Source organism: Aptenodytes patagonicus, chromosome 4, assembly GCF_965638725.1.
Source record: "Aptenodytes patagonicus chromosome 4, bAptPat1.pri.cur, whole genome shotgun sequence".
In the NCBI taxonomy this organism is placed as follows: domain Eukaryota; kingdom Metazoa; phylum Chordata; class Aves; order Sphenisciformes; family Spheniscidae; genus Aptenodytes; species Aptenodytes patagonicus.
The window spans coordinates 41,798,766-41,825,787 of NC_134952.1; the positions used below are offsets into that span (position 1 = coordinate 41,798,766).

At 35.9% G+C, this 27,022-nt stretch overlaps 1 protein-coding gene across 8 annotated transcripts in view; it reads left to right on the forward strand.

The window, feature by feature from the left end:
• Positions 1-27,022, forward strand: part of HPGD (15-hydroxyprostaglandin dehydrogenase) — a 40,155-nt gene that overhangs the window by 5,718 nt on the left and 7,415 nt on the right. For 3 of the 8 annotated variants that reach the window (XM_076336496.1, XM_076336502.1, XM_076336497.1), the window contains 4 exons: positions 9,115-9,211; positions 17,389-17,465; positions 19,430-19,593; positions 20,690-21,544. In XM_076336496.1, the coding sequence (XP_076192611.1) occupies positions 9,115-9,211; positions 17,389-17,465; positions 19,430-19,593; positions 20,690-20,825 (474 nt within the window). In that variant the 3' untranslated portion in view covers positions 20,826-21,544. Of the gene's footprint in view, positions 1-9,114; positions 9,212-10,052; positions 10,348-17,388; positions 17,466-19,429; positions 19,594-20,689; positions 21,545-27,022 lie in introns of those variants that run through there. The other 5 variants (XR_012995175.1, XM_076336499.1, XM_076336498.1 and 2 more) reach the window with 4 other exon arrangements.

Consider the following 27,022-nt stretch of genomic DNA (forward strand, 5'->3'; position numbering starts at 1 on the left):
TGAAGATATTTAATGTCCAGGTAAATATTCTAACTTAGAGTGATGTCCAAACAATTTTTCAATGCCAAGAGCTTCAAATAGAAGGCATTGAGAACCTTCTTCTACTATTCTTTTTGTCTTATTACCAGTGATTGGGCTGAAGCAGACCATAGGTGTGTTTGGACCATCTCAAGTAGCAGAAAAACTGGAATCCATGTCTTACAAATCTATATGCTTAACTACCAACTACTGCCCCTAAATTTTTTTTTTAAAAAAGGAAGATTATATAGTTTATACATTATTGTATAGGTAAGTTCACCATAAATGTCCTAATGACTTAATTCATAGTTGAAAGTTGAAAAATTTCATGAATACATGCTGGTGACTGGAATAAGAACATCTAAAATGATCAAGCAGAGTAGAAGTACAGCCATGTGGATTAAATCAAGGACACTCTAAAATCCAAATATCTTCATTTATCTTTTGATTTGAATATTCTTTCCCTGTCTAACCTTGAGTCAACTAATTAGCTTCTTTCCATAGGGCATTTCTGTCTAGTGACTCTAATTTCCATAAACCAAGATATAACATTTTGTACTTTTTGCTTTTTAACTATAACAATGGAAGAATAACAGCTGCTGCATGTAATATGTTATATTGGTTGGTTCCATAAAATAATTCTTGCTTCTTGTAGAGAAAGGAGCAAAATATGTATGAAATACATGATTTTAAATTGTCTCTATTTCCCCAAAGTTGGACATTTTAAGTATTTTTTGTATTATCCCTAAGAACAGGAGTAACTTCTATGGCCACACATTTTGAGACACATTATGCACTTATTTTCTACTTTAAAAAAGGGGAAAAAAAACCCTACATGCCAGTCTTCGTCTTAGTGATATCATATATATATTGATACAACAAATATTCCCTGACCCAGTCTAAAGTACAAAGTACAAAAGTAGAGCAGTACAGAGCAAGATAAATCAGAACAAACACATATGGGGTGTGTTCTTTATGGCTAAAACAGTTCACAGAACTGGTTGGTCTTCAGGAACATCTTTAAAGGAGTGTAAGGAAGTTCCCTGATAGTACTGCTTGAGAAAGCATGAAGAACAGAAATGAAGAAGCAGGTTCAAAAAGTGGGACTCAAATTAGAAGGAAAAAGAGGGAATAAAACACAATTCCTACTTGTATCCATTATAGTTTCCTGAGAGCAAGAAAAGACAGGTTGATAAAGATGGGGGGAAAAAGAGTAACAACTGCTAAAAAGAGGTTTCTGCTTTCCACCGTTTTGCTATATTATGTGCTAAACCACATCCATCTTTTCATTACTTTATTAATATTTCTATTAACTTTTTCAGTTAAGTATTCCAGCAATGCCATCCGTTCCTCACCTCAAAACTCCAAAGCTGATAGTGTAGACTTGATTGATATCAGCTAGATCAATGGCAGCTTCAACTGCTCATACCCATACAAATGTACACTCTTGTTATTATGGTGTATAAAAAAAGATCTTGGCAACCATACAGGAATTCCATTTTAAATTTATATTACCAGTGTAGTTTCAACAGTCCACCATACACACACATACCCATGCACAGAATAACACAAGGACATATGACACATACATTCTTATCAAGAGTCCTATCTACGGTCCTCCAGCATGACAAGAACAGTGTTTCTTGCATTCAACTTCGTAAGAACTTATGCCTAAGGAATCCAGAAATTTTATAATCTGACTTTTTTCTCTTCAAGTCCCTAAAGAAAGAAAAGTGCCCACATCTTTGTGAGACTTGAATACATATGTTAGTTAAACACAATTTGGTGTTCTAAGAAGCTTCCCTAATTTTATTTTGTGTTGATGACGTAGGCTTTCTGGAACCACTGTAATTATAGTAGCTGCTATAATTACAGTATCTTTTCTCTTTACAAATGCATTTAGTACATTTTATATTAAGGCAATCCCAAAATTTACTTGGAGGTTCCTTTTTTACGCTCGTATCAGAGGTTTCTGAAGACTGACAGAGGTTGCAGTATACAGTTAAATGTAGCAGTACTGGTATCACATATGCTTAAATTTTAATATTACCTGAAACAAAAGTACAGAAGCACTTTACATAACATTTTGACTATCTTATTGTTTTCTTATGCCAACAAATTAATTATTTTATAGGTATATTTAAACCGATTCCCTGAATGAAATTAAATAGACTCATGAAAGGATTTCACAGCAAAATCACAATTATCTCCTGCTTATGTGATGATTTTGCACATTTTAACATATTATTCTGGCAAGACTTTAAATTGCAGGCCATAACTTGGGCATGCCAAAAAAACCCAGTCATATGGGATCCAATTATTTAAGTGTTGCCCAGAGAGAAGTAGAATTCAAATACACATGTAAAATTTGTTCAGGTGCATGTCAGTCTCATCCTTCATTACTAGGCAAAATGTGGCTGTACCCAACAATTCCAAGTTTGCATAATTTATTTCCATAAATGACAAAGGTAACGTTTCTGTGAATTTAGAAAAGTCCTTTTCTAAAATGAAGTCTACCTAACTCAGGGTTTGTCCCTGCAAAATACTTTGGTACTACAGAGAAGAGAATGCAACACTGTATATATGTGTGTGGCTCTGTTCAATATAGCTCATGGTGAAATAAAGGTTCCAGCAACTAGCAAACTTTGCAAAATCAATTCATTTGCTCATCAGTAAGGAACTATTCCTCAAAAGGCCAATTAATGTCTCGGCAGAAACCAGAAGGGTAACTAGGGAAACTTCAGAAGTGATTAATTTTATTTTTGGGACAAAGACGTCATGATCATCACAAGGCTGTTCCATTGTGCAAGATGTAAAAGGGATCACTTGGGAGTATGCTGCAACCTTCTTCTGGTCCGTACACCTTGCTCTCCTTTCCCAGTGTACCAGGAGAAATGACAAGTACTGAACTTTCATCCCAAAATAACGTGGCCAGGACACATAGCTAGATTCAGCAGGTGGGAATTACCACCAGGTCCCACAGTACTGACAGAGGCAAGTACTGTTTCTTAATGCCACCAACACAGAAACAAAACAAAACAGTGCTATCTGTTGAAGATAAAATGGCATAGGTAACTAGTTTACCAAGTTTGCATTCTAAGACAACCAGAAATACACTGTGTTGTCCAATGGCTTAGTTGCTTATTCTTCAGCATAATTTGATGTCAGAAAGAGGACTAAATGCCTAGGGAGAGATGTGCCCACCAAAAAGTGAGAAGTACCACTTACCGTGAAATCAGTGGCATGAGGGTCAATCCTCTAAATGCATAAAGAAGCCTGTAAGTATAATAATTTTTGTTGTTCGTATTGCACCAGGAAGGACACAGACTTACCTTAATTGCACAGTGAGTCAATGAACTTCTTAGCTTACAGTTTTAATGTGTGTTTACAGTAACCAATGTTGAAGCACAATGAAAAGCAAATTTCTTTGAACTAAGAACTACTTAAGCCCAGCTACTCAAAATGCAATACTATTCCTATGTCTTTCAGGAATGTGTGTGGGGGGAAAAAGTAAAGAAAACCGCACAGTAAAAAACTGAAACATAGTATTTTACTCCCACATTGTACAAAAGCTACTGATGTCTAGCAAATGATCAAATCCTACTGCACATTCCTTTCTGCCTCTCCCTCCCGAGGCTTCTTGTTTTCCACAGTTTGAGCTGGAAATTCAGACTGAAGAGCCTGCAATTTCATTTCATATGGCAAGTAAACTAACCTATACATAGGAATGCCAAGGGACTTGCATGCTTGCTACAACCTGTCTGCTTCCTAGAAAATCTACATTAAAGACAAAATCAGTCCCACTTCCCTGTCCAACAGCAAAATGCTAAAATTTTCCATGGATATCACTAGCAGCACTTAGTTTCAGACTTTTGAAGGTCATCTTATGCAGTTCATAAAGTACTTTGAAACGTTTCCTTATAGATAGCTATCAATTTTCAACATTACAGTATGAAAGTCAAATGATCTTGGGTCGAATTCCAGCTCTGCGCTAACCTGCTTTATGAAACCACAAGTCAATGGCTCTTTCATTTGTTTTTTTGTTTGGTATCCCTAGCACTGAGCTACATTATCTCAGAAACCTACATATAATGTTAGGACTGATTATCATTTCGTTGTCTCAAAGGAATTCATATTGTCTTATCACCTTGCTAACAATAGTCATCTAGCACTGAAGGAATGCAGATATAGTTTCTCAGCATAAAACATTAGCATGCATAAGGAGACAGCAGAAGTGTCAGATGAGGTGGCAAGGGAAACTTTATTAAATAGGTATAAGAAACTCTGTCAGTTGGAACACCTGCCTTGAACCACTAGGAAAAAAAGCACTGTGTACTAAATTACTTTCAAAGCAGTTGTCACTTACAAAGGATGATGATTAATGATGTTCTGGGCACCATCACTGAAGAACACTTTTTTTTTATAGTAGATCAAGATAAAATGAAACACGGAGTATGAAAATTGACTTACAGGTGTAATGTTGGAATACAAAAACATTGTACAACATTGGCTTACACTGGTTCCTAACACCAGAAAAAAATGAATTAGGTCTCTATTGAACACTTGGAATCTTATTAGAATCAGAGTTTCAATATATGATTTCTTTTAGAACAATACAATTAAAACTATACAGCTGTGGGATACGCAGAAATGTCAAGAATTGCAAATTTTGTAAGTTTTGTTTCTGATTTTGACACTGATATCTAGATTGCCATTTAACAATTTGTTAAATAAGTTACTGATTACTGATACAATACTACCAAAAGCAACTGCAAATGTTTCGAGTATTTGCACAATTATTTTGTGAACTTTACCATGCTGTCAAATACTAAGTTTGGGGTTTATTACTGTATGGTGCTTCAGAATGTCTGATCTCCTCTAATTTAAATCTGTAATTTATGGAAGTTAACACTAGGACAGATTCCCACAATCACTATTATAACTTCGTTGGAAAGAATCCTAAATTTTCTACTGGCGGTTGAAGAGTAAAATTGCCTCTCTTGGGAGCACACTTAGACCTGCAGTGCACCTTGATGGTCCACCTTCATAATGTGCTATCGTAAAACACTGTATTTTGGTAAGAAAACAAACAGCAGTATCACTAAGATCACAGGTTTTTCAACAGCTGGGAGGACAAACACTTAGATTATTTTCTGATTTCAATGACACTAGTTTTCATTAGCCAGGAGCAAAAAAACTAGGTGAGAGTCAGCTGTCCCAGTTTTCGCTTTACCTGCATTTAATTGCAAATTTGACTACTTTCCTACTCTGTTCTTGATGTGTTTATGGACAGTATCCATTCAGCTAAATGCAGTTGTAAACAAAGGAATTGTAAAAAAATTCAACTCTAAAATGCAACATGCTTTGTTGTACTAAGTTAAGTCTTGCAGCACATTTTCATCTTAAAAGAAGTCAGACTTTTTTTTTTTTTAAATTAGGTAATTTTAAATGTTAACTTTCCCAGAATTTCTATTTGCAATAGACAAACTATGAATTATTGTTGGTTCAGAGCATAAGATCAAATTATTATTCTTAAAAGTATACACGGAGAACTACACAGTCTGAAGATACCTTTAGTTTTTCTGAGTTTATTGAAAGGCAAATTGCAGACATTTTTCAACATATCCCAAAACCAGGAAACTGGGCTGCACATCATTCTTTGTCTGTTTTACTTTCTGTTGTGTATTTCATGGTATAGTGAAGTAATAGCTGATAAGCTTTCTTCTAGAATTCACATTAAGTGTTCTGACGTCAACAAATAGGAATCCAGAGTTGCATGTCATATGAGAGGAGGCCTGAGGCTGCAATTTATTCACTTGCAAAGATGGATTTCATAACAAAAACAAAAAACAATATGCTATTGTTCTTTGGAAAACAATAGTCCAAAGACTACTGCTCTTTGGAAAAAAACTCTTTCCCATTATGAGTGTTTGGCACCCAGATACGAGAGCCAGCTTCACTTTACCAACTCAGCTGGATTGACAGGCTTGACTGGAAAGTGGCACTAAGACTTCTAAGCACACGTTGTACGACTTTCGTACTACAGTAAGTTCAGCCACTGCTGTTCTTCCTTGGAGAACTATTGAGAGGACTTTCTCTCCTGGAGAGAGGTGAATTCTGGCAAGAGAATGGGAGATCTATCACACAACGCCTTTCATCTGAAGTGCCATCTGCTGAGTGTGCAGACAGCTAGGTTCTTCTCACCTGTATATTTGGTTCAGAGTTTATCTCCAGAATAATTCTTTATGTTACCAGCCCAAACATCAGAAATAGCCATGTCACCTGAGATCAGCCACACTCGATGAGAAGTTTTTTTGCAAGGATAACAGCAGGTGTAAGGGCAATATCCGAATGAAAGTCTGCATTAATTCTGAAGACAACCTCTCACAATACTTATGTAAAGGAGAAGTCTTCCCCAGCCACTTGAAGAAATGCTAAGTTAACAGAGTCTAAAGAGAAAAAAGAGCAGTACAGTGATTTTGACAGGAGAGCCAAACTACCCGCTTTTTCCTTGTCTTATAATTGTGGTTTGGCCAAAGACTCATCTAGCTCTATTATCTCTTTGAATGAGAAGGCTGGAGGAATAGAAAAATTCTCAAGGAGCCCCAAGCTACTTCCTTCTCCAACTGATTTATTTCCTCTAATCATCCTAAGTGGAATTCTCTTTTTTCTGTTCAGCAGGCTGAGCCACTGCTCCAGGGCATGATAGGACCGGCACCTGCTCTCCATAGACAATATTAACCCCTTCCTTTCTAAAATGTCTTCTGTACAGCCTATTATATGTATATATTAAAAAGCACCACCCCCTCTTAAGTCCAAGTCTAATTTCAGTTGAGCTGCCAACAAGTTTATGTTCAGACTAAGTATACCTTACAGCAACACTACTGGGCATTAATGATCTTGTTTTTCAATAAATCCTTTAAAATTTACGTGTGACAATCAACATTAAACAGCACTTGACTACATTTATAACGGCTCTGAATTTTTCCAGGACATGCGAGAGAAATCAGATTTAGTTTGGTATTTTACAAGCCACTGAAGACAGTTAGTTGGAAAGTTTCTGTTAAAAAATTTATTCAATAACATTCTTTTGAAATTAATCAAAACATTTTAAGAAGTATGTTACTTAAGACAAAACCTTCCAGGAGAGAAACAAAAAAGCTTTTTATGGGAATTTTTTTTTAAGAAAAGTTTAAAATGTTATTTCAGAATTTTGAACTATGCATATTTTGTGATTTTTTTTTTACATTATTTCAGAAAATTGGTACACTGAAAATACATTGATATTGAAAATATCACATAAAATGCTGCAACTATAGAAAATGAAGAAAGCTGATTCTTTATCAAAATTCCAAAGCAAACTTGGTAATGAGGTCTCAAGTTGTTTTATCTCTGTCAATGGGCAGCTTAACTTCATGTTACTTGGGCAACAAGCAAGCAATATTAATAAAGCAGGACATGTAGTCTTCCAAATCTGATTCCTGTTAAAACCAATAAGTGCAAAGAGCAACTGAACTTGAATTAGAACTTTTACTTTATGTTTTGTAACACATATGTCTAAAACTATCGCTAATAAAAATGAAATGTAATACGTGTCTTTAAATTATTCCAATTTAGGTTTGGGAATTTAGATAACGGTAGAAAAATACTTAATGTTCTGATTTTAAAAGGTTTTTCTTTCCAGTACACCTAGCCACTATCCATTAGGTATTAGTCATATACAGAATTTTTTTTTTACTGTGTTTTTTTATTACTTTGGGAGATATCCTTCTCCATGATTCACAATTCTGTAGACTTTCCCTGGTCAAAACTCTCAGCGAAATAATTGTGCACAGATGTGAACATATTTGTAGGGCCACTTCATCTTTTGAACATCTTAATTTATTTGTGTCAAATAAATCACACTAAACAGTAATAAAATATAAATGGAGTGGAGTTGTCATTTAAAAACTGAAATAATATTTCCAGAAAAATAAAAGTAACCCAATACATTTGTTCATTTTAGGTAGAAATTGTAAACCAAATGTGAACTGATTATGGAGAGATCTAACAAAAATCAGTAAATAATTATGAAACTCATCACTAATGCAGTAATACCGCAACATCTCACTAAAGTTAGTATCTTCCACTAGCAGCACTGTCTGCTGCCTTCCTATTATCAGTTGTTAAAGTCTCTGGTAAAGTGACTTACTCTCTGGGAAAGACTCAACCATTTGATTCGTTTAGGAGGCTGATAACCCCAGGCTCAGTGTATCTTTAGGCGTCTCAGTTTAAATGTCTGAAGTTTGGTGAGATGAATCCCAGCAGAAGTTCTGACCCCAGCAGGGTTCAAAAACAGATCTTAAGGAATCAAGATCATACAGGTGTCAGTAAAATTTTCTTCCTCAAAGATCTTTCTTTAAAAAAAAAAATTAAAAATCACATGCTGCAGCTAATATTATGCTAACACCATGTTTCACACCTCTTCAAGTGCTTTTTTACCTTGTCTGTATTTGTCTGTTTGGGTTAGCCTTCTTTTGAGAAGAACGGTAAAACTCCAGTAACTTCAGCCAGAAAAGAATACAGGTTTTTAATATCCTGGGACCAGAAATATAACATACCTTAATCCTAAAAAGGGATCTCATGCCTTGAGCCAAATGGAGTTATAAGTGTTAGTGTTATCTTCAGATTCACTCGGTACATTTTTTTATAATGTAGAGCAGCTTGTCTCGATAAAAATGCTGGGAATTGGATCAGTTCATCCACCACATATCCTCAGATGAAGTGTGTGTTTCATCTATAAATTATTTACTTATTCTGTATTTCATTCCCTTCACAGCATTTATTTCACATTGCAACATTTGAGTTTGATTATTGATATCTTAATAAGAAAAATAATTAAGCTGCTATTATTTCTATGCATTGCAGTTGTGCTTCTGAAGTTATTGAGTTGCATTACTGTGGGATGTCATCTGTGTTTATAATCTTCCAAGTATAAATAAGATCACTGGTAGAGCAATACAGGTTCTAGGCACCACAATTAAAGCAACATTCAGTTTTTAGGAGCACAATAGAAACATATTTTGAATATAATCATCCCTTTCCCCCCTATATCAGACATCTGTGATTAGAGGAACCTACCTCGGCCTTGAATACATGAGAAAAGGAAATGGAGGCGACGGAGGCGTAATCATTAATATCTCGTCTTTGGCAGGTAAGAATATTTTCTGTATAAACACTTTCTACTCACTGGTTTGTTTCTAAAATAAATGAATCGTACTGATAAGTCACACTTTTTCTTCTTTCTTATGGCTCTTCCCTGTTAATTTCCATTTTGGCCTGGTTTTCATCATAGCAACCAAAGTAATATCAAAGGACCACAACTTTCATTTGCTTTTTTAAACTCAGTTTAATGAAAAATTCAGTAATTTTCCTAACCTATCAGTCTCATATTTATTAATCTTGAGCATAATGTAAATATTTTTTTTCAGGTTTCAGTACTGCCACATACTGAGCAAAACCTAACTAGCCTCAATTCATTATGTTTATTCAACACTATTCAATAACACTGCTGAATTAAAATATTATGTACACCACACTGTGTGTAAGAAACAAAGTCTAATGTATAGACCTAATTTGAATTCAGGGTTACTTTATACTATAAAGTATTTATCAGGCATCAAATATGGAAAATCAGGTAATCTTTTTTCACAGAAAGCAAGGAAGCAGTAACAGGTCCTCCATTCAACTCCATAGGAGCACAGCTGTTGGAATATTTAAGATTAGACTGTATCTACTTCATTAATGAAGATTGTCACACACCAACTCTGTCCGTGCTCCAAGTCCTCTCAGATGTGATCTACCTCTGCTTCAGAAGCCGTAAAATTAACGCTCATATTTCACTGAGCTTAAGCTAGCACAGTCTTTGCTCACCGCTTATCTATGCTATAACCGTATTTCGATTTATTGGCATAAAAATAGAATTATATGGCTTCTAAGTCAGTCAGAGTTATTGCTGCCCAGTTGTGAGGCAGAATCCTCTCCCTTTCCCGTAGGTATGCATGTCGCAGTGACTGGGCTCATAGCAAAACAACACAACTGAAGGGGAAACGGTAAATAGAGAATGATGTCACCTGACACCATTCCTCAAAAAAATTGTGGGGCACTACTTGCATTCTCTCTTGTTTGTTTGAAGAGTTTATTCTCTCTTGTTACTGTCATACTGTCTGGGAAAAATAATACGTATGCTGGCTTACACTTGGATTGTCAGTGCTTTCTTTGGTATCCATGCAGAATACCAAGTGATAGTAATTTTATTCCAGGGTATTCTTATGTCTTTTGACAATGAAAAGCCAGTAAGACAGCAGTGGCCATAGTTCCTGAGTGTGAATGTTCTGAGTACTATTAAATTCTCCTGTAAACCTTGGCTTTTGTGATGAAAAGTCCAGTTCACCCTATTGACATAATGTGTGTGGATCTTGAGGATCTGACCTAATATATACACATGCCTCATATGAGAGAGGGGTCCTTTACTAGAAGTCTCCATGTACCTTTAAGTCAGCACTTGCAATACTGCCTAACACATTGCCTACTGATGCCAGGAAGTTTATCTCCATTGGCTCAAACGGACATTGTATTGGGACCAAATTAACCCGAAGGAAACTACCATTGCGGTACAAGAGTTCATCAACACAAGTAAAAGATTAAACGTTTTCACAGAAGTGCTGATGCCCATGCAGTGCTTAAGAAAGAGCAGAGGTAGCAAGTAGTTTGATTCCGTTTCTAACTAGTCTCAAAGGAACACAAAATTATTTTGATTTTAAGACCTAACAGCTTGGCTTTTCTCGGTTTGGTAAGAGCTTATAAGTGCCATTTTAATTATTTGATTAAAATTTACATTTATTTACTTACTTTTTTAACATTAACATTGTCCCATAATGATTGTGGGAACCTGCCAAAAACAAAGTGTTCTTTGTTTTGTTTGCTTTTACATAGCTTGTATTTAGCAATTGTTCCCAACGTCATAAGGAAAAACACATTAGAAAAGCTGACATACACTAATTTTTATTGTTTATCTATTTACTACTATTTGTGCTTTGTGACTCCAATTCTCCTTTCCAGTCTGAAGGTCTAAGTCCTGCAGTTTATTACATATATAAAAGGCAAACTGCCATTGGCTTGTTTAACATTCTCTTCTAGTGTTTTCTTTTCTCAGAGGTAGCTTCTGTTGATCATTAAACATTTGAGTGGTTTTGATCCTCCCCTGTCCAAGTTCTAAGATTTTATCAGATAGATACACTCTGCAGACAGCAAATACTCTTGTGTCTTGCTGAGCAGCAAGAAGAGTTGTATTTAGTGCTTATGTAACATTCAATAATATTTGCTTTACCCACTAATTAGTTTCCAGTTCTTCACCATGGGAATTTTGCCAATGATTTGAACTAGGGACAGAATCAAGCCTTACTGTTTTATATTTCCAAACACCCACGGAACTACTTAAATGCTTCCTATGAAGTGGATGCTTACAGTGTTCATTCAGCCGGATGAAAGCCAGGGGGTCCACCCTTTCTTTCCAGTATTGAATCTTCCTTTCTTTAGTGTCTCCACAAGACAGGACTAAATACGAAAGGGAGAGAAATATGTAAGGACATGCAGCAAGCACCCAACTCCTAACCCACTGCATCTCAAAGCCATAAAACTTTCTTAATTTTATGGGATTTGTGCATTTATATCAAGAGGAAGTAATGCCGCTAAACAACTGGGATAATGGGAAATGTGTTTTACTGCCAACTCGCCCCCACAAAAGATAATGCCAATGGCTGCAGGGTTTTGCATTGTAATAAAATTCATTTCAAGTTTAAAAAAGAGTAAAATGTTCTAAAATTTCTTCTGTGGGAAGCTACGTACATTAATTTTAATTTTGTTTAACAAAATAGTTACAAGCAACAGAGAAAGCATACAAAACTAAATTTAACTCCTGAGATTATTTACACAATTAAATTTAGCATTGTCTCTTACCTTTTGGTGGCTGGTACCTATACACTTTTCTTAAGTAAAGGGGGAAAGGGAATTCATGTGTGTGCCTGCACTTTTTTTTTTTAATAGCCTTCATACTTTCAGGAAGGCATTCTGTAAAACTGAATTTGTGTCTGTCTGGGTTCTAGCAGATTAAGAAAAAAAAAAATCAAAGTATTCACAGAGGGCTTAAAAACTAGTAAAATATTTAGTATCAGATCATACTATCTTTTTATGAGAGGTTGTTCAATGTGTAGTGTATCTGGATACCTTTCTGTTGTACAGCCATATCAGTGGTTTAATTACACTCAACTTCAAGCACTCAGGCTCCACAAGCAGCCAGTTTGTCCTCCTCCTATAGAAAACTTCAGCCAAGAGAAATACTTAAAGTACCCCCCACAGCAAACAGGCTTCTTTAAGACCTGATCCTATATATATTACAAGAACAAAGCTAAGCATATGGTTAACATCATTGAATAAAGGCAAGACTTTATCACAGTGATACAGTGGAGCAAAGGTGTAAATGGTGGTACAACTGGGACCTTCAGTTCAGCACCACGAAAGAGCTTGTTCCCTCCCTTTTGTAAAAAAAGATGCTGAGCAGAATCCACAGGAACGAGGTTAGAAAATTTAGAAACTATTCCCTTGAGACTTCAGTTCACTGTTAAAAAATTTCCTAGAAATGACACAGCTTGGAATTTTTGCTAGGATTTCTGTGTCTCCTTTTTTTGATAGAGATCACAGCAGTATAGCTGACATAATGAATGTGATCTCGTACACCCTCCCTCTTCTTAAAAATAAGAGAATCAGTTCTCTCATCACTCTGCAGGACCATCACGCCCCTAGCTCGTTTCTCTAGTTACATATCCGCTTCTTCAAAAGAGGCTTTGGCCTCCAAAGAACATTGTAAGCATATTCCATACTGTTTATCCAGACGTTTGCCTAAGGGCGACAAAGAAGATTTCTGTAATGTGGTTTGGGAAGACGTTTAATTTAAATAAATATGGCTAAATCTTGTGATGTTATTTATTTGTAAGTATTCTATGTGTTGCAATAGGCTTTGATAAGTATATTTTATAAAACAAACCTAATATAGAAAGGAAAACAAATTACTTTGGCAATGCTTCCCAACATATGGAGAAACACTTTTGGTTTGCTTTTAAATAGATTCCATCAGTTTGCCAAAACTTACCTTTCAGCATTTTCACATATCTTTTTCATAAACAATGAAAATTTAGAGGTTTAGGATGCCACACCATACTATGATTATCACATTAGTGAGAGAAAATTTAAATATTTCAATGGCATATTTAAATGTTTTAATAGTGAATATATTTGTCTAAAGTATAACTGAGAATAGAGCTTAATCACTGCATAATCATAGTGTAGAAGCGCTGCTTTCTGTCAAGCCCAAAGCCTCCATGAGATCAACAGCCATGTTAGAAAACAGACTTTGGTTCTTGTATTCTCTGTGCCACGCTCATCCAAACATGAAGTACGCATTTCCAAGAATTAATGAAACTTAAAGATACTATCAAAGAGAATTTACATTTGTCTCAAGCTGCCTAACAGTGCACCCACGGAGAAAATAGGGGGCAGAAAGGTAATCTAAAGGCTAATAAATCTTATTCAAAGAAAGAGATTTGTTCATATCTCTGAGGGCAACACGTGTTCAGTGGGAAGGCAAACCTGGGGAAAAATGTTTAATTCTGTATTCATCAAAGCTCTTCAGTGGACTGAAAGGAAATACTGGTTTCAACAAAGCTTACTGATAAAATTCAAGCTTATTGATACAATCCTCCACCTCCAATCCTAACTTCTCAAGATGTGGCTATGGAAACTATTGACCATGATAAATGAGCAGTTGTAGTGAGAAGCCTGACACCACATTTCAAATGGTAGAGTGGTCTTGACACTGTAACAACAAGGGGACTAGAGTATAACCGAGGGCAAGAGCTGTCTCTGTCAGCCTCCCAGGAACTGAGAAAAACCAAAAAGAGCAGAGTTAACGCTGGCGCACAGGATTACTGTTGGTCTGCTTGAATTGGTTTTGGGAAACCAAAGGGCACCTTCAGGCATCACAAAATCATTTGCAATTCACCAACTAGTTCCCAATGAATATCACTTGAGGGGAGAAGGAAGTTCCCTGTCCCCTTTCATGTAACAGTTCAGTGATGCAGCAACATGCAGAGAGAGGAAAATCTAGGCATAGTTGCCTCCCCTTGCTAAGAGAGATTGAAAACCAGATGTATCACTTTCCAGGAGTACACTGCCCCATCATCATCCATCTGAACACCCTCCCCTTCCTCCCCCCGCTTGTTTTGTGCATAATGTTCTCCAGTCTGTTTCACTGCCGTTCCACTTTGCATAGGATAATTAAATATTCATGGGAGCAGCAAATAGGATCCAGATTTTCTAACAAGTGACTGCCTTAACTAATATGCTATGAACTCATGTTTGCTCACTGGTTGAATAAATACTCAGGCAGAGCAGGATCAACGTCACACAGTGGTTCATCCCAAAATACTTGCTAGCAGAGTCCCTAGGACACGCCGCTAACAGATAGAGGTTCAGCACTCCCCGGGGCAGGGGAGTGGCTCCGAGCTGGAAATCCCACACCGTGGTTCTGGGTACCAAACTCAGGAACAAAAGTGAGACAGGACTGTTCATTGTTTTGGGTGAGGGATGCCAGGACTAGTCTTCATTGTTGCTGCTTTGGCTGAAAGTGAGTCAATTGATTTCTTCTTGGTTCTCCATTTTAGCAAAAATAATAATTTCAGTTAGAAAAGAACTGGTTTTAATGCTTTGATTAAAACAAAAAAGTTATTTGTTCCTCCCTTCCTGCTTAGTTATTCCTGCTGTCTTTTGACATTTAAGTAAGTCTTTGAACCTTATTCCACTTCATTATTGTGAGCTGTGCCCTTCTTTTGTTTATTTCTTGACTTTGTTTCTCTTCCCTCTCGAGTAACAAGTAATTTGTCTTACTGTGTTTAAAAAAAAATAAAATTCCTCCTCTGTGTTTTCTAGTAGATTTTGTCTTTTGTATGTCTGTTAGCTGCAGCCTCATTGGCATTGTTTTTTTCTTTAAAACATGTAAAACTACTCAGGAGTCTGAAAAAAAAAAAGTATCATAATATTTCTAATGTGCTAATATTCCAACGTTTCCAATTATTTGAAGAATGGTGATGATCATCAAAAGTCAACAAGCAGAGGAATATTAAGCCTGTGTTGCAATCACAACCCAGAGGGGAGAACACAAAAACCATTTTTCATAAAGCAAGTTCTCAATCAGAAGCATAACACATTAATCCAAGCTAAGCAGATAAATGCAAGTTTAAGAGAACAACCAGCCACTAGGTTAAGTTCTTGATTTCCAACCACTGAACAGTGCTAATAAGAGTGTTTCTTTCACTGGATCACCAATATAGCATTTAAACCAAGATAAAAACCTGAAGCTGTCAGGGTTGTAATTAGAGCTTTGTGTCATCTTAGAAAGTGTTCTCCTTCAGACAAAATGGATTCCAGAGCAAAGACCCCATGCAAGTCTCTGGCATGCATAATTTTTCTGGCAAATCCATACTTAAAGCTGGGTAGTGTATTCTTAATCTCCACTGCGATAAGTCACACCCTTTCTTGATTACATCACTTAAAGATATGAAATATGAAGAATGAAAAAACATCTCAGATATTAATTGGGATGACTTCCATTAGAATCAAACATTAATGAATGAAAATTAATATCCAGTTTTACAATACCACATTCAGGAACACAGACAAATTTTATCCTCTAACTTTAGGACAGGCTGTGGTTTGCTATTCACAAGACCCTAGCTTTCAAGTGGAACTACAGCATCCACGTGGTCCAGTTCAGCTGTCATTGTACAGTGGAAATTGTTGGCATAATGGGCAGAAATATATATACACACATGGTCTGTCATCTCTTCTTGACCAGCTTTTTGCCATCAAACTCAGTCTTACTGGAATTAAGTTCTTAATTTTCCTCCAAAACCTCTGTTGTCTCTTCTTTCTCTACTGTAAATAATGATTTTATGCTCTCCCACTCCCACCATAAAGGTTCACAATGTTAGCAGGCATTTTTCATTTTGCTTCTCCTTTTCCTTACAGAGGATAGCAATGATATTACCCAGGCTTGTTACCTCTTTTTCCTCTTCCCTTCTAAAAATTTTCATCCTGGCTTTTCATTCCAGAACAGGGCCCACTGTAGGAGGTACCATACCATGAAATCCTTTTCAGCCAATCTAACTCAATCTAGACAATGCTTCAAAAAGCTTTCCTATCTACATCTCTGCTTTCATTTCTTTCTGCTCGCTATCTGAGGTCTTCACCTTATTCCATTCACAGTGTTTACTCACTTATCTCTACACTCTCTCTGCACTGAGGTCCTGCATTCACTTCTTAGTGCTTTTTCCATTTGCTTGTTGCAAAATGGCTTCCCTATTTCATTTAAACCTCTTTAAAAAAAACTATTACCTATGAAATATTACCAAAGTAGTATTGTAGGTAAAATAAATTTTACAATGACAGAGCTGGTGCATCAAGTCTGAATTACTTTGTTTATAGTTGCTCCTTTGAGCAAAAACCACTATGCAAAAGAGTATGTTTTTGTCATAGTACTAACCACATTGTCAAATAAATAAGCAGTAACAATATTGCACAGGCAGATGTATTGGCTGACTCCACTTCAGTCAGCTGTGCAGCACACGCATTCTTCTCTCTTGCATTAGGGCTAGGGGAAAAGTTTTATCTGAGGCTGAGTTTTGTTACTATTCCACAGAAGCAACACAAGCAAGGGATTTAAGTCAGACATTATATTTATGTTTTGATATATTACAAAGATCATATTAAATCAGTTACAGTAGTCAAAATGGATTTTGCTATGTCCCTTACCTTTTCCCATGCTTCCTCCCTGAACTCACTGTAAATGATTGCAGGTGTCCAGTTTGCATATCAGCAGTTAGGATGTAAGCAAAGTTTATCTAAAATGCTTTACATACTTTATATACTTTAAATACTTTACAGATTCATAGAAGGCGGCTCAAAAATCTCATCCTTGAGTGTTTTCTTCCAGACTCTGTCCTCCATTTTAAGTCATACTTCACAGATACAACTTTTCCTTTTAAAAGTTATACTTTTTTATTACTCTACTTTTGCCTCCTCATGTTTTTATCCATCTCATATCTTTTCCCAGCCTATCTCAGATTACAAAATATAATTTGTAAATTTTTACTAATCTATTTTGTTGCATCTCTATAAATCCATCACTCATTTTTTACACTATAGACCTAGATGTGTGTTTAAGGTAATCATAAATAGGAGTACCCAACATCTTTATTCAGCTACCTTTTTATTTTAAAGGACTCATGCCTGCTGCATTCCAACCTGTGTACTGTGCTACAAAGCATGGTGTAATTGGATTCACACGGTCAATAGCAGTAAGTATGTGTTTTTGAAAACAGTATCAGCAGCTCCTTGGGAACACGCTAAGTTTTTCGTGTTCCCTCTCTATTGTCACACAACTGGAACTAATTTTCTTAAAGAAAACGAAGTGTCTGAAGCAGTGGAGGTTCCCTCCTTTCACAAAGGGAATCCAAAGATGGAGTAAGTAAGGCATGTGTGTGTTTATGACCGATTTGAGGTTTTGGGAGCATGGAAGAAAGATGTTGCAAAGTAATTTAAGGATGGTGGGAGGAGCCTAAAAGTCAAATTCTTATCCAAGCTTTAGAAATATTTTTCATAACTCCATCCCAGTCATTTAACATTTTGTTTTCCTTATTTGTAAGTCAGGTTGATGACTTTTTTTAAGATAAACAGCACTAAAGTGTACAAAAAATGACTTGAACACAAACATGTTTACCCTTATTTATTCTTACCAACTCTTAATACGCTGAAAATGCAAAATGACACGTTCAGGATGAGACATGTGAGATGTTATATAACCATATAGTAAGTCTTAGCCTCTGACTCCAAAACTTCCTAGTTAAACTGAATAAGCAGTAAGATAAAATAACTTGGAGGGAGCAAATATGATTACACTTTCATAGGCTACGCTTAAAGATAGTCTACTCATATAAGATTTCCAATCTAATTTCCAGAATAAAGTACCTGAAATGATAATTTGGATAGTTTATCCATATTTTACGACCCCACTCCCCACCCAAATATCTTCTTTTTTAGATTAACCTAAACAGATTAATATGGATAAGTGTTGCATATAACATATTAGCCACAGCGTGAACCTCACACCTGGTTTTCCATTTTTGTTTTCTCATGATAATATAACCACCATCATCTAAGTTCAAAAATAAAGGGTCTGCTAGAAAATTAGAGAAAATGCTGTTTCTATGGAACATGAGAATGCCGAGGAGAAAAAGAATAATAAACGTAGTGAATCACTGTATTTACCAGGAAAGGCAGTACAGCCTAACATTGGGCAGGTATGATACAAAACATCTAGGATTTCAGTTTCTTTTCTTCTCCAGACCAAAAGGGCAGGCTACCATATCATGAAAATGACATGTGATTTACATAAAACCAGAAAGGATTCCTGTTAAACGTTAAAATAAATAGAACTCAGTGTTGAACAATTATGGTTATTCTTGGATATATCATGTATAGTTCATAGGTTCTGTGCCATCACTAAGAAAGTTCATCCAGCATTGAACATATGCCTGATCAGACTTCTTTGCTACACACATGCATTGGTAGTACCACAAACGAAGGGTCCCACCATTCCCAGAACAATTTGTGCTGCTTGCTTTCATCATGTTCCTGAACTGCTTCCTGAAAAAACTCCTGCCTCTTTCCTGGAGTTCACAGGGACTTTCCTGTGGAGATGCTCAGTGATAGACTCATCCCTTGGCAGGGACAATAGGGCAGCTGGAAATGTTTAGCATTACAGTTCTAGGGGTAGAGACCAAATTCTATTTCTGTTGATGTGAGGGAGGTAAATGCAATCTGAGAGTTAAATCTTGATTTGATTTCAGATAGTTTTCTTTTAATAAGAAAGTTCTTATAAAATTGGAAGCATTTGGGAGATATTTTTTACTTGGTTTTTCTTATGAGACTTATATCATCACCCTAGAATACTGTTAATGACATGCCAAGAGCACTAATAACAAAAATGTTAAAAAAGAACAGCTGCATGGAAAGAGTGTTCATTTCTTGTGGAATTGTTCTCCCAACAAAACAGATGTTTTTTTCTAGTAATTTAGTATGATTACTAGAGAAAACGTGCTTCAAACTTAGTTGTTGAAACAAAACAATCAGTAGTAACAAAATTTGCTTACTAGGCAAGGCTGAAAAGTACTTAGTGGTAAATCTCATTCTTTGAAAAGTTACCTACACAATACTGTTTTAAAATGTTGATGACGAATACCTAACTTTTCCTCTTTTCTAGTTAGCTGCTAATATGGAAAACTACGGTGTGAGACTCAACACAATTTGTCCAGGATTTGTCAACACACCGATTCTTCAGTCAATAGATAAAGAAGAGAATATGGGACAATTTTTTTCATATAAGGATGAGATCAAAAATATGATGCAGTTCTATGGCGTGATGGAGTAAGTCAAGTCAGATACAGTGGGTTTTTTCCCTTTGTTAATGAAGAACAAGCACACACAATAACACTTTCAGCAAAATTAAAATAAAAGGGAAATGCTGCCTCGGACAAAAGTCTATGAAATGTGTAATCCTATATACAAAGAACAAATGACAGATATCTAAGGCTATTTTAAGAGTATCACCTACATTGTGATATTTCCCTTTATGCATTCCCATTTCCCAGCAAAGTGCAAATCAAATTCCCAAGTTAAAGATGGTGTATTAGTTTTTAATAGCCCTTGGTGTTCTTCCATAAATTTGTTTAATCAAACTTGTGAGATACAGGGTATGTCATTTATATTGAATTTCCACAAAATCTGCAAGTGAACCGAGATAGAAATCAGTCCAAGAACTGACAAAACTGGACTAAGTTCATAAGAGCACAGTATCGACGACGGTGGATCAGGTCAGCTACCTAGCCCATTACGATATTGCCAACAAAGGCCAAAAGCAGACAGCTAGGAAAGAGTGTGACAACAAGACAAGCATAAAGTGGTATTTTTTTGACACTTTCTCGGTCTCTAACAATTACCTCCTCAGATACTTCTGCACAAAGGAAATTGTATGATTGCGTTGTTTCACCCACACTTTTTCATATGTAAAATATATTGCACCTATTGACCACAGGAAACCCCATGTGACAAAATTCTCCTTTCGCTAATTTGTATGTCAGTCCTGCTACAGAAACAGGATAAATCAACAGCAAAGAGCTGCAGAGGATTGTGTGAGGATTACTTCTGTCCATTGCTCTGACAGAGAAAACTTTAATAGAAAGCCCACTGGCAGCTGGATGTCCGCAGGGATTTAGCAGTAACTAGAGCAAACAAAAGATGATTTGTAAAGTTGCCGCTTTACGTTGTATGTCCTGATTGAGGAGACTGAATTTCTCTCCTGAAGCACTCATACCACCTCTGCTTTTCTTGAAAATAAATTGGTTCAAATACCAGATTGTTTAATTTTCAGGGTATATAGATTTACATCAAGTTTCTTTACTTGCCCTTTTCACATGTTCTATTACCTCATGATTCTGAAATAACAACTTTTTTTTTTTCCCAGCCCATCAATAATTGCTGAGGGACTGATAACAATAATTGAAGATGACACTCTAAATGGGGAAGTTATGAAGATTACAGCATCCCAAGGGATTCATTTTCAACAATACAGTCAAACACCTTTTACATCAAAGAGATAAATAATTGTTTAATGCTAATTATTTTTGGCTTTTCTTAAATATAAAAAATTTTGAAAATATTCATTTTTTGAAAAAAAGGTTAATGTTGTATCTAGAGCAGAGACAGTATTCAAACATTCGCAAGCTAATAACAAAGAGATGGACAAGGAAATCTGGTGTGGGAAGATGTTACCATCCTATTTTGATTCTATAAGTACTAATAATAGTATTTATTCAGTAGAATAAACACACTGCTCTGAAGATTTTTGATTATGTAGTAACAGGGGCCAGTTTTTTCCTTCTGGTAGTTCTGATCTACATACTCCAAGTGTATTTTGGTGGACCTGACTTACTTTGTATAATTCTTTTCACTGTCATAATCGTCTCCTTATTTACATCTTGAATTCTTCAGACCAGGAATTCGGTTCAGGAATCTAGAACACAAATGTAACTATAAGGAGTTAAGAATTTCCTTTTTCTTAGGAAATGTAAAATAGAACAAGAGGCAAAATTCTTTTCCTCATTTATATATGCAACTGAATATGTTGCATATCCCACAAGAAAGTACAGATTTTTATCTTCTTGGATTCTAGCTATTTATAAAATAGTTCAGAAATATTTTTGTTTTCTCTTATAGATAGATATATATGAATTTTCTCTCTGTATATACAAGGATGAATACTTTGGCATTGATTGAAATGTCTACTTACCCATTAAATCTCATTTTCTAAACCTTTAAATCTAACTTCTTGCCTTGATTGATTAAAACCTCAGTTAAATCCTGAATAATCTGGGATTTTTGTGGTTTATACATGTCCATTTTGGTATCATGATACATATTCTTAGAGGGACCATGTCATCTAGTGGCAATGAAAACAAAAAATTAGCTTCCTACCTCCTGAGAGCCACTGAACCGTCTGAATCCAGGTCAATCCCCCGCTACATTTGTGAAACAAACCTTGGTACTCCATGGGTTACATGCCTGACAAAAATAAATTTTTACATGGTAATTTATTTAGGCTCATAGCATAAGAAGATTTAATAACTCCTGGGAAAGCTGGGAAAAGTTAATATTTACCCTCCTTAGGAGTACTGACTTTAATTTTACTGATGTAAGCATTGGGGTTTTTCAGCATTGTGACTAAAAGAGTGGGAACACTAATATTTACCTTCTGTGGAAGTCAGGGAGTAACAAGAGTGTGGGGAGAAGAAAAGAAGCAGACACACATACCTTGAATTACTCATCATTCTCCCCCCGCCTCCATTTTTGGCTATGTTAACACTATTTTTAAAGCCTATTTTGAATACACACATAATGCTAGCCACACCATAATATCCCTGAAAGCATCTGTATATCCCTCTGGACCAACAACTACTATCTGATTTGATTGTATTAATTTCTACTTTTGTCTCATTAAAATCAGAGCATTTCCTGATACGTGACAGAGTAGTGCAAAAGATGTGATGTAAACTGAAAGTCGGCATGATTCTTTAGTTGGGTCCTAACACTGATAATCATCTACCTCTGCTTCTCTCCTTGTCAAACAATATTTCAATGTAGTTTATAAGCAAGGGAAGGTTTAATAATAATGATAGTATATGCAAACCATGTAACTAACAAACACCACACTAAGTTAGATAGTAACTCAGCAGCTTCTCCTAATAACATACTTCAAATAACGATGGGAATATTGCAAATGCCAGTATGTATATTGATGATATATTGTTGCCTTGACTGCTTTTGTTCATCTCTACTCCTTGCTGCCCCAAAAGAAATACCTGTTAAACAGGGAGGGTTGAGTTTTCCAAGGGATCAATGAAAGAATATATAATTTAAGAATGTTAGTAATAAAAAGCCAGAAGTCTGACATATGGTCCCTGGAGGAAGAAAAACAGAAAGAAATATAAAATTAATTAGAGGCAATCACTTTAGACATTGCACAATTAACTTGTGGTATTGCACTGGTACAAAATTCTATTTCTGTGAACTGACAGTATTCTAAGAACGGATTCCATTTATGTGGTATATCAATAGTCACACAAGACAAAATTAGATTAATAAAATATGCAATTAGACTCCAGGACACCTGGAAAATCTGAGCCTGTATCTAGGAAAGAATTAAAGCTGTATCTTTCTTGTACGTATAGCTCTTTTCTTCTGGATTATTTTTGTAACTCGAAGACAGAGGTTTTCAAATCAAAGCCATACAGAAAATTTCATGAAAGGCAGAGACTACAGGCACTTCCATCTGACAATCCAATAAGGAAGTCTCAGAATGCAATACATGCTTATTTGATCAAATAAACATTTATACCAAGATAAATCTCAAATTATTAGCACTTCTGGAACTCATTGAAAGAAACAAGGAAGTAACAATGAAGTAAAACTCTTGATGCAAATTCTAATAGGAGAAATAGCCATCAAATTTCTACCTTTTAATTAAAAAAAAAAAAAAAAGTGCCCCAAACCAAATATTACAGTTTTCCAGCTTCAGCTATTAAAACACATCTGAGGGTTTTATCTGCACAGGAAGAACAAGTCCTAAATATGTTTTGGAAAGGTTTCCTGTAAGACTTCCCCCCAACCTTTGGAAGTCTTCCAGAAAACAAGAAAAAAAGCATATGTTTGATTTACAGACAGAAACACCCAGAGAAGCAGTAGGTAGAAAGATGAGTTAAAGGGAGAAAGTGAGTTTCATTTCTGCACAAAGATTGTTTTGAAACATCGTCTTCAGTTAAAAGTCTTGATATAATTCCAAGACGTAATTTATTTTGCCTGGGAGATCATTGTTTTTAAGATGACTGTTCCAGTTTTTAAGGAAACTCAGCCAAAAGGAAAAATAAATATTTTAAATGAGAGATACTAATTGCCAAGAACATAAAATGACAATAATCTAGACTTATATAATGATCATTATTTGTAATGAACATTCAGTTCCATGTGACTTGACTTTACTTTTCAGTGGCTCTTTACATTTTCAAATAGGAATCTTTTAAGGGTAAAGATTAAATATTGCTAGTGAACTCCATTTTTTCAGTGTTTATGATCCTACGTGAAAGCCCAAATCACAAGGCATTTCAACTGCATTGTGACATGACAGTGTTACTTTATTTGTATTATTTAACGCCTTGATTCAAGGAAATCCTTTTGAAAAGGTACATAACGACAGTTCTCAACATAATTATGTGGATAACACATTATATTCTGTACAGTTCAGAAGGACCTGGAATTGACTTGTATTATGTGTATCATAAAATCATATGTGTATCAATTTTACTATTGAGGGGGTGATCCATGCAGTAACAAGTCCTCCTTGTATCTTCCTTAAATTAGGGAAGTCCTGATATGAGAGACTAGACCTCTTCCTCTTGTTTGGAACATAAGTTTTGCAAACAGCAAACCAAAAATAAACTTTAGTAAAACCAAAACCTGGTTTCCACTGAAATCTTGAATATGAGCCTAATCTTTAAAGGAACAGCATTAGATATCTAACGTTATGGCTTTTGGGCAGGATGGGGCTCTGCTGACAGATAATTTTTTCCTTCCTCCAGCGTTGAACTGCTCTAAACTTTCTACAGGATGATTCTCCAGCTTGAACTCCCCTTTTAGCTAAGTCTATTTGCTTTGCCTCAAGAGATGTTGACAGTTTTCAGCTCTGGTTCCAGGAGTTCAGATGGTTCAATGAAAGTGAAGGATAATACCATATGACTTAGATTTTTTTTTTTTTTTTTTCCCCCTCCAGTACAAAAAGGAACAGCTTAATGTCAGGTCAAATTTGTAATTCAAACTGAGAGGGACAGTAAACAAGAAGAGTTATGCTCTTACTCTGGAGAGGACAGTAAACAGGAAGAGAACAGGTCAGGTAAAAAATGTGTAAGATGCAAAAAGGTTAAACGTAAAACATCTTTGAAATAAGTAACTTCATCCCATTGTTTATGTGGAAGGCCATTATGAATTGTGGACCAAATCTAAACCTGAATGTTTTCTGACTTGTATACAGAAACAGTCTAACACTCTATTCTCAGGGATTCAGAGAATAAAATGAGGATCTTCACAGTAAAAATTAACCTTAATGAAAAAAAATTCATCTATTTCAAGCAATCATGCTCTAAGCAGTGAAACATTTGCAACAGTTACATATTCAGCCCCTTTTATTTTTCCACAAGCTCTGGGCTAATTCACTGCTGGCATCTGCTGGGCAAACCTTACAGAGATTATTACCACTGCAGAGGCAGAATTAATTTCTTGCTACAGAATTGCACTTTTTCAGCTTTTACTTTCATCAGAGGGTTTCTAGCCCTCCTGCTCTCACCCAGAAAAGAGACCACACAGGACAGGATGATCACCTGGTGACAGGTCTGACATCTGGTCCAGGATTTCTGGATGGTTTAAAGCTCTAGATTTAGCCTCATGAAGCAGAAATTCGTTGTAGTGACATCCAAGAAGAATGCAAAAGATCTATCTAGTCACTTATCTATCACCCTGACCTTGCCACCTCCTTCTCGGCATCTTTCCATTGGACTACCTTAAACACAAGCATTTCAGCAGTGAACTACACTCCAGCTACACCAAAACACAACTGCACCTCTTCAGCAGTTACCAAGAACATATTCACTTAAGACATCCCTCATTTCACTGATTTCAGACAAACTGTAAGGCCAGTTTATTAGCTCACATGATGCTCCATTCCACAGAAATGGCCCAAGGTATCTCAGCAGCATTTTTCTCTTTACAGTGCGAGCTTTCCTCAGCAGCCGCAATCTTGAGAAACTAAAGAGGAGGAGGAAATAAGGCTCTCAGTTACACGGCTTTGAATGCTTTACTACAGGACATGAGAACGAGCACGCTTCTGCCTGCTTTCAGAAAAAAGCACAAAGACAACTTTGAGTGCACTTTCCCACAGCTGCAAACAAAACCCACAGAAAAGAAGAGGAAATAAAGATATTTTTGGAACATAGGAACGTAAAACTCTCCAGAAAAATAGTTGTATTTTAGCTCATCTAGCCATTCCTATTTACGTAAATGACTAACACTTCAGAATCTTGTACAGCGCTTGACCTTGAAGAGGTATTGCTGCAATTAACTCTACAAGCAGTTAACCTCACATACACATGGATGCTGCAGTTCTCAAGAAAGACCCACAGATGGGCAGAGAATACTGAAATCTCTGCCACTTATTCTGGAACAGCTGTTACAAAAGTGAATCATCTTCCTTGTACAAAATCCTTCTGGCAATTTCACTTCAAACAGATACAGTGTTCTTTTTCTCCTCTGCATTTGTAAGGCTGTTTAAATACACTGCCCTCAGCAATGCTTACAAATTAGCTGACACTTATCAAAACTACTGCTGTTGTTTTGATTTAAGAGAGTTACTTTCCTTGGTATGTATTAATGCAAGGCTAGAGAAAATGCAGCTAGGTATTCATACATGCCCAATGCTACACCAGCACTTCATCTTATACTCACATTTTCCTAGAGGAAGAACAGTACATACTGACTTCATACAGGGACTGCTACACTTTCATTTTTACACCCTCTGTGCATGACTTTTATTTTTTTACATATATATAGACACATACATGTCTCCACATATATGTATCTATATATCTACACACTTACAGAATATACATACAGCAGAAATTATCTTTTGTTGTAGAGCAACATACACTATTTATGCATGTACCTGAAGCTGGTAACTTTTTAAAAAGTTGTAAAGCATTATTTTTCAGTGATGTTCATCTGCCAGATCTGTTCTGTGACGTTCATGGAATATCCTTAAATCTGTATAAACTAGATTTCAGTGAGCAGGTTTTACCTAGTCTAAGTCCAATTTGCAATTTCATTTTTCTTCTCAGTTCCTGAATTATATCAAATTAGATTTGATCTTTAATTTAAACACTCACACATTAACTGATGTATAATCTTTGACATACTATGTATCTCTAAACTTCTACCTGCTGAGGCAAATCTATTGCCTTATCTGTTATAATATCTTATGTATTATTTTATATATCATTATAGATGGATCAATTTCACAGTCACTGAAATACTTGTGATTCTATGCACTGGACATTTCCCAAATATTTCATGACAGAGTCTTTGTGGCAGGAGGAATTTACTTTTTTTCATATGGGTTTTTCTCCTCCTCGTGTCTGAGCTACTAGTATTACATTTTACCTGTAGAAGGGGAAAACAAAACAAAACAAAACAAAACAAA